General features: G+C 39.6%; 1 protein-coding gene across 1 annotated transcript in view; it reads left to right on the top strand.

The window, feature by feature from the left end:
* Positions 1 to 7712, top strand: part of MEP1B (meprin A subunit beta) — a 29907-nt gene extending 22195 nt beyond the window's left edge. The window contains exons 11-15 of the mRNA XM_032765270.2: positions 267 to 728; positions 2506 to 2685; positions 3328 to 3478; positions 5639 to 5843; positions 7650 to 7712. Of these exons, the coding sequence (XP_032621161.2) occupies positions 267 to 728; positions 2506 to 2685; positions 3328 to 3478; positions 5639 to 5843; positions 7650 to 7712 (1061 nt within the window). The remainder of the gene's footprint in view (positions 1 to 266; positions 729 to 2505; positions 2686 to 3327; positions 3479 to 5638; positions 5844 to 7649) is intronic.
* The last annotated feature ends 907 nt before the right edge of the window (positions 7713 to 8619 follow it).

Below are 8619 nucleotides of genomic sequence, written 5' to 3' on the forward strand. Positions count from 1 at the left end.
AAAAAGAAATCTCTAAGAACAATAACTTTTTTCCACTATTAAATTCAGTAAATATTATGCATGTTAAAGAACTAAACATATGTTAGAAAATTAGAAGGGAAAATAATGTGCTTCTGTATGCATATTTAAATTTCATGAAAAGCAACATTTATGAGAGATATTGACACAACTTCAACTCTAGTGGAATTAATAAATTTTTGTGTAATGTTGTAACAGGTCCTGAATACTGTACAGTATTTGACTGCTCTGTTTGCCCTCTTTTTCAGATTCACCTCTGGAATATTGGCAGCTTTACCATGTTCCTTTGAAGGCCACAAGGAAATTCAGAATTGTATTTGAAGGCGTAAAAGGAAATGGTTCATCAAATGGAGGCCTCTCTATTGATGACATTAACCTTTCAGAAACACAGTGTCCCCATCATGTCTGGCATATAAGAAATTTCACGCATCTCCTCAATACAAGTCCTGCAGGGAGTAAAATATACAGTCCGCCTTTTTACTCTAGCAAAGGATATGCTTTTCAGGTTGGCTTGTATGCGAATGGTACCAGTAGCAACCCATTTAACTTAGCGATATATTTGCACTTAATCTCTGGAGTAAATGATGATCATCTGCAGTGGCCTTGTGAATGGCAACAAGCTACTATGATGCTGTTGGATCAAAATCCTGATATTCGTCAAAGCATGTCAAATCAAAGAAGTGTAACAACAGATCTATCTGTATTAACAGGTTAGTTAAAAACTGATGACTACACTGTCCTGTTTACCCAACACATTGTCTTGCTTTTGTAAGAACAGAACAAAAAAACAATGGGTCACATTCTCTCCTGGTACAAGTGGATACAGCTCCATTGTCTTCAGTGGAGTTTCATCTATTTACATTAGTAGGGAATTTGATGCAATGGAAGGAAGCAGTGACATAGGGGAATTGTGTGTCCCGGAGCAGGATAATAGGGTTGAACAGGGATGGCATCCTTTATATATTATACATGTGTGTGTATGAGTGTATATATATATTTTAAAGACAGCATGCTCAAGAGCAGGAATGGCATCCACTCTGAAGATTCCTTTCATATGATCCATGCAATAGCCTTTACATCTGCCTTCCAGCCCTCTTAAAAATAGAAATGCAGAGGTGACCAGCTATTAGGCATGATTTAATACAAGACAAGAGTGCCATCATTAACCACAGTCCATGATGAAGGGAGCATTGGTGTCAAACCTAATCTTCAAGCGGACAAAGGACTAATAATTCAGATTCAATAACCTGCAGCTAGAGCGGGGGAGAGGGAAGAGAAGAGAAGAAATGGTGACAGATCAGAGTCATTTTAAAAGGAGAAAATTGAATGAAAAAGTAAAAACTGAAAACAGAAGAGAGTAAGAATTTCTATGGGGAGGTAAATTATAGGATTTTATTTTAAAGTACATTGGATATAGGCCTGAGACACTTTCTATATATTAGTGTAGTAAGGATTTTGCTATAAAAGACAGCTACCAGTATCACAATCTTTAAGTTCTTGCTTTGCATGGAAACACATCTAGCTGTGTGGATTCCCAGACTTTAGCAATGCTAGGGTCTGAAAGACATTAAAAATTGTCGAAAAGTCACAATATATATATATATTTTTTTAAGTACAAATGTTCTGTGATGCACACACACATTAAACTTCCTAATAGGGAAAGTAAGTGATATAAATATTCTAGAATGACAGAATAGGATCCCCTTTTAATAAATTAAAACAACACTACACAAGATTTCCTGCTGATAATCATCTTCTTGCCCTGTACATTCTGGTTCTTGCCACTTCGTTCCCTTCTACCCTACACACCTGGACATACTGTTCACCTCCCTTGGTTCTCTGCACCCATGCACATGCAACTCACTTTCCTTCTTTTTTCTCTTGGTCATTCGTGTCCTGCTGACCTCTCCAATCCCTGAGGGCAACTCTTGATTCTGCTCCTTCTAGGTAGTGGAAGCCCCAAATACAGGCAGCTAGGCTGGCTCCTTTACGTTACCAGCTACTTTCACAGGTGTTTGATCTCTGCCGTGTGATGTCAAGCTGGCATATGTATCTGGAGGAGGAGCCAGCAATTGTGATCAGCCAGTTCTCCACAGACTACCAACAAATGCTTCACTTTGAGAACCACTAAACTAGTGTATTTTAAAAACTAATCCTGTTACCAATTTTTATTCCAACTTTATTCCAAAAAAGATTTCACAACAGTTTTTTTTTTGGCTGACACGCAGAATAGGCCTCATGTTCCTCTGCTCCCATCGCAAGAGAAAAATCTATTTAACAAGCCACTGGAAGACTTTCTTGATATAGCCTCCTGAGGGACACAGCACACTTGAGCTGATTCTCAGGCCCAGGAAATGTAGAGGGGAGAGAGACAGTAATGTACACAATCCTACAACCAATATAACTCCTTATTGGAGTTTTGAGTGACTTCCTGTTTAAATATTCAGGAGACACACACACACACACACATTTTTTTCCCCCTTGCAGATTCCTCATCTTATTTTTGGGACAGGCCAGACAAAGTAGGATCGCCTGCTAATTTCGCTAATGGGACTCAATTCATGAGAGGGCCAGGACTTGGAACTAGTGGATTTCTAACTCATGAAAGGCTTAGAAGCCTCAACTTCATCAAAGAAGATGGTGTTTACATTCTTTTAACAATGGAAGGTATGTAAGCATTGATGGTAGCTATATAAAGTTACTCTTTATAATGCAGTAAGCATGCAGTATGATGTTTTTAGTACTACATAAGGCTCCACTCCTACAAACATATATGCACGTGATTAATTTTATGCATGAGTAGCCTGGGAATCAGTGGGTTTACCCACGTGGTTAAAGTTAATCATGTGCTTGACTAAATGTATGGATAGCTATATTCACTGTATAATCATCTACCTAGCTCATTACGAGGTTAAAAATCTAATTATACAATATGTGACGCTATTCCTATGCAAAACTTTTTAGCTAGACCACTTCTGGTCTCTTGTCTGTTTCTGAATGTAAACTGCAAAACATGGCAGAGGCATTTCATGCTGCTGAAAGGTGAAAATACCAGTTATTTATTTATAACAGCTGAAAATTGCTTAGGTTGTGTCACAGCCAGTGTATTATTGCAATTCACTTTTAGCATTCATCAGTAGTGCAGACTTGTGTGTTTTATGTATTCTCATTTTAATGTAGGCAAAAGTTGTGTCCATTTGCAGAAAATCAGAGTGTTTCAAAAAACAGAGTAATGGAAAAGTCTTATAGCTGGTCTATTAAAAAATAGTATGGCATGAAAACCTTGTGCTCTTTTTTTTTTTCCTTTAGATATCTCACATCTGATATCAACTGAACAAAACTTTGCAAGCACTATCTCCAATACCGTCACCAGTTCCACAACAGTACCAGTGACAGCAACTCCAAATTTCTGTGTAAATGGTGGTATCTCCATTGTTGTAGACGAAAAACCAGCATGCAGGTAACTGACTTAATTCAATCCCAAGATTAATTTTATGATCAGAAAAAAAAATGTAGTAGAGTTTATCATTCAAGAAAATAAACTAAACTTTTTACTCTTAGAGAAGACTGGCAGGTTTTAATACAGTGAATTTCCAACATCACAAATCCAGGTGACTAGATTTGTGACCAGTTTGGGCAACACAGCTTTTCCTACTTTAAACTATTCTGTTTTTAATTTATTTTAGTTAATATTTATTTTTAAAAGATTTGTTAATATGTTGTCGTAATTAAGTATTACCTCATCCTATTCTGAGAGTTAAATATTAATGGAGATGAAACAGAAGTTAAATGTAATCTCAAGGGAACTGATATTTTTGAAACAAGAAGTCAACACATGTATTGTTACATCTGAACAGCGTCTTCAGAAATATTAGGTGGTCCTGATTATGGCTCTGAATTTGAAAAGTGTAACAGTTTGCCTTTGAAACTAAAGGGGACATGAAGTTTGCAGACTAAACTAGGTTTTTGCCTTCAAGGAAGTGAATAGCAGCATTTGTGGAATTTATTACAGCTAAGCAAGGTGGATTCATTTACATATGCAATCTCATTGGTTAACATTGTTCCAGAGCTCAGTATCATCATCCTTTCGGTTGGTTAGTAATACAGCAATGTCATGCCTGAGCATGCACACCTTGGGACTTCTGCGAGGCAGAATTCTGAAAGCAAAATGCATCAAGCTTTTAATTTAAGCCTTGATCATGCAAAATCTCATTGAAGCCAATGCACTTCATGTAAGCTCAGTTTCTATGCAAGTGGATCCTTTCTAGAACTGTGGCCATAATTTAATAGACAGGGAGTTTAAAGGGGCCAGACAGCCACAAACTGCAGCCTACAGGGCTGCCAGGCTTATGGATAAGAAGGAAAGTGGCAGTTGTAAACTCAGTAGTATTATAAATTTACAGTAATATTTTTCCATAACGACCTCAGGAACACCTGCTCCATGTGCTGGAACTTATATCTCCTGGGGACACCAGCAGCCCTGGCTAAGGAGAAGGAAGTAGTTCTTTAGAACAGAAAGCAATTTCTACTTTTTGGTGGGATTTGTCCAGCTCTGTTTGAGTCTTTCCAATTTGTTTTGTCATTGCCCGAGCATAAGGAAAATCCCCAGGTGGCAGCCCTACACCAACATCCCACTCAGCTACTGGGTGAGGAGGCCTGGCCAAGGAAAGGGGACATGACTGAAGCATCTTCAGTTGGGCCAGACACAGAATTGGGAGTACTTTGCTTCCTTGGCCCCAGCTCCTGTGCCAAACACTACTTGGTCAGACCTGAGAATTTGGCCCATAGTTCCTGTCCTGATTGTCTTCCAGTTTAAAAATTGATAGATGAGATTAATTGATAATGAGGGAGAGGTGAGGGTGCAGAAGAAGAGGGTTGCTCGAACATGCTAATTGAGTTCTTTTGAATTGTAAGGATAGAGTAAGGCATCTGGATGGTTCCACCAGGTGGGTTGGTTGAGCTGCTTTTGTTGATAACCCTCTGCTCCCATCCACACACTCTTTTGAAGTGATTGGCTGAAGGAAACAGAAGTGCAACAGAGAGGAGATGAGCATGGCAGGGGGGCAGAACTGAAGCAGGTCAGTATGATGAATTAACAGTAACACAGGCAAACCGAATAACAGCTCTGCTGGTAGTAGCACCAGTTTCCAGGAGTAGAAAATTAATTTTGTATTACCAGGAATGCCATCAGTTCAAGGGGGAAAAGAAGAGCTAAACAGCAGCCAGAGGGTGGAGAGGTCCAAGGACACTGAATTCTCCTCATAGGTGGTGCCCTTTCAGTGGTTTTTTTTTTTTTTTTTTTTAAATAGGGCCACATACAACCAAGACAATGGCTAAAGTAATCAGAATGATCAACCAGTCTGGCCTTTAGACTTTCCCTAGAAGGCTCTCAACTAGAGTGGCTCCATCTGGAACAGGAGAGGAAAGGGCAACAGCAGCAAGGTGGCAGGTCAAGTAGTGTGTATATACAGAGGGGAATACCCCACAGAGCAACTTTAATTCAGAGTTTGATTGTATCAGGAAGGTTTCGTGTATGCTAATAACAAACCTAGAGTTTACAGAAGTGTATCTTTCTTTAATTTTTGTTAGCTGTTGAATAGGTGTTGCTCTTATTTTATAGATGTCCCGCAGGTGATGACTGGTGGTATATGGGAGAAAAGTGTGAGAAGAGAGGCTCAACTAAAGAAAATATGATAATAGCTGTTTCTGCAACGATTGCTGTGTTTGTCATTATGCTGCTTGTCACTATTATAAGCATATGTTGCATGAGGAAGAAATACCAGCAAGAAATTATAAAAAACAAAGAAGCTTGGATTTTAGAAAACGTAAGTATTGTCTTTTTAGTTAAAAGACTCGGGTATTTTCTAAACAAGGCCTTTTTGCAAAAGAATTGTGTGCTGAATAGGTGATATAGTTACGTTAAGAAAAGTGAACTTAATGAACAGGAGCTGAACAAATGTCAGGGAAAAAAGATGATGTCCAGGACACTCTGGCTTGATACTTAAAGATAAAATAAAAAGCCTGGAACTTACTAAACAAGGTGGCAAGGTTTCAATCCCTTTATCTGAAGGGATACTTCCTTTCCTCCACTCTAAATAGTATTGATATCTAAAGCCAATCCCTGCAGCTAATGCCAGTAGCTTATATAACCTGTATCAGTATGCCTACACACCCACAATGGTAAGCCTTCCACCCTGTGTAGACAGACTCACGCAAGCATGCTGAAAAGAGCGGTATAGACAGCATTTTGAAGTTGTGACTCAGACTTCCCTGCCCAAGCTCTAGCTGAGGGAGTGGGGTGGGCTCCAGAGTCCAAGCTGCAATTTCAAAGTGCCGTCTGTGCAGCTATTTTAGTGTGCTAGTGCAAGCCTGGGTCTGTGAACCCAGGCTGGGCAGCTCACTGCCACAGGCTGTGTATGTACACGTGTGCATGCACACACACACCGACTTTCTGTATTACACATCCAAAAAATGTGTATACGGCTTCCCCCGAAGGTATACACCATTCTATGATAAGAGAATGTTTTTCAGATATCCACCGTTAAAGTTATTTGATTCCAACTCATCCCTGTGTAAAGTAGCAATTAAAGTTAACCTAAAAAGTGAAGGAAAACACATTGAGTCGTGATGGGTGAAATCCTCACCTCATTGAAGTTAATGGCGGTTTTGCCACAGACTCCATTGAAGCCAGGATTATATATTACACACACACAACCCTCTCACTGTCTCTCACTGTTGTAAACCCAGGACTGGCACTAGCGTTTTTAGTGCCCTAGGCGCACGGCCATTTCAACGCCCCGTGCGCTGGTCCTGGGGCTCCATTGGTCCACCGGAGGCCGCGGGAGCAGTGGACCGTCCGCAGGAATGCCTGCAGCAGCTCCACTGGAGCCGCGGGACCAGGGGACCCTCCGCAGGCACGACTGCGACAGGTCCACTGGAGCCGCCTGCCGCCCCCCAATAATCCTGGCGCCCTAGGCGATTGCGTAGGCCACCTAAATGGAAGCGCCGGCCCTGTGTAAACCGGATTTCCAACTGGTAACTGTCCTCATCTCCTCTGTCCTCAGTCATTGCCAAAAACTTAAAACATCTGATCTGCTACTGCATTTTCTACTATTTTTATTAAATGATAATCTTAAAACATCTCGGTTACTGCACAGGACGACAAGCATCTCTGCCCAATGGCTGTTCCTTTTGAAAATAAACGTTTTTTGATATAATGTGTTAAAATAATAAAAATAATTAACAATAAAGAAAAGAGCAGGTTAAAACGGTTTTAAAAACCAGAATCACCAAATCAGGTGGCCTTCACTGAACCTTGAATAAAACAGGGTCTCTGGCAGTCTTCTTGAGGCAGGGAGTTCTACATATGTAGTCTAAAACTGAGAAAACTCTTTATTCCAATCTGATCAACAAGATGAAACCTCAAAATACAGCGAGGATGAAGAACTGGCTAATCCCAGCATCCATAGCAAGGCACGGAAGTACCCTGTAAATGTAGAGACCAGCAATAATGCAGTATGAGTCTTCCAACAGCATACTGACAAAGATTTGCTTCCCCCTAAAATTTCTTTCTCTTACCTTCTCTTGATCTGCACTCAAATTACACTGTTTAATGTTGCTTGTGTTTCTAGAGTCATTCAAGTTTTGGCATTTCCCTTAGTGATAATATGCATTTTCTTCATTTAACAGAATAGACATCTGTGACATAAAATGAATGAAATCTGAGACATAAAAACCAATGACCAAGAGATCAGTGTTTGAAGTCACCTGGATGCCTCAACCACACAATTATTTTACAGTTATCATTCATCTTAGCCATCCTGCTAAAATCTGTTAAGAATGAAGAATTAAGCATCATCTTAGATAAAGTCTGTGCACTATGACAAGACCAATAAAGTGTCTGAAATTGGTAGGCCTAAGACTTCTACTCATTGTACATGGAAATGTGTCATTGTGTGAGATGTCTGACATTCGCTTTAAGTCTTCCTGAACATGAAGAAGATATACAGAACAAAGACAGACTAGATTATCTATTTTACCAAGACAACAATGAGACACTGTCTCATTGTGCTGCTGGCACCTCAACTTGGCATACAAATCCAAGTAAATATACACACTTACTAAGTGCTCCTGGTGCCTTTTCATGAACTGATTCATGAGATGTTGCTGGCAGCTGCATATTTTTATTATACAAAACATTCAAAACAAGACTAACATCAAAGATCTGAGTACATAACAGTAGCTAAGCACTAAATGATAAATTCAACATTATCTGACACCATGACTTGACTGTCTTTTTGCATCTTGTCCAAGAGATGCCACACTTCCTTAGATTCAAAAGGCTGATTATTTCCACTCTTTATAGAGTGAACAAACTGAGGAACAGGGATATATTGTGAGCAAGTTGCTCTCAATGTTTTCAGAAGAGCTGCTTTAACCTCTTTACGTCCAGCAAAAGTGAGAACAGTTTTAAAGAAAAAGGACAGACTTTTTAGAACACTCAAGTTCCAGAGTACTTGCTTCACAGAAAACACATCTCTGACTATATTTTCAAATAGTGTGTTAATGATGGTGTGTATTAGTGATAGTATCACCTGTAAT

Source organism: Chelonoidis abingdonii, chromosome 2, assembly GCF_003597395.2.
Source record: "Chelonoidis abingdonii isolate Lonesome George chromosome 2, CheloAbing_2.0, whole genome shotgun sequence".
Classification (NCBI taxonomy): domain Eukaryota; kingdom Metazoa; phylum Chordata; order Testudines; family Testudinidae; genus Chelonoidis; species Chelonoidis abingdonii.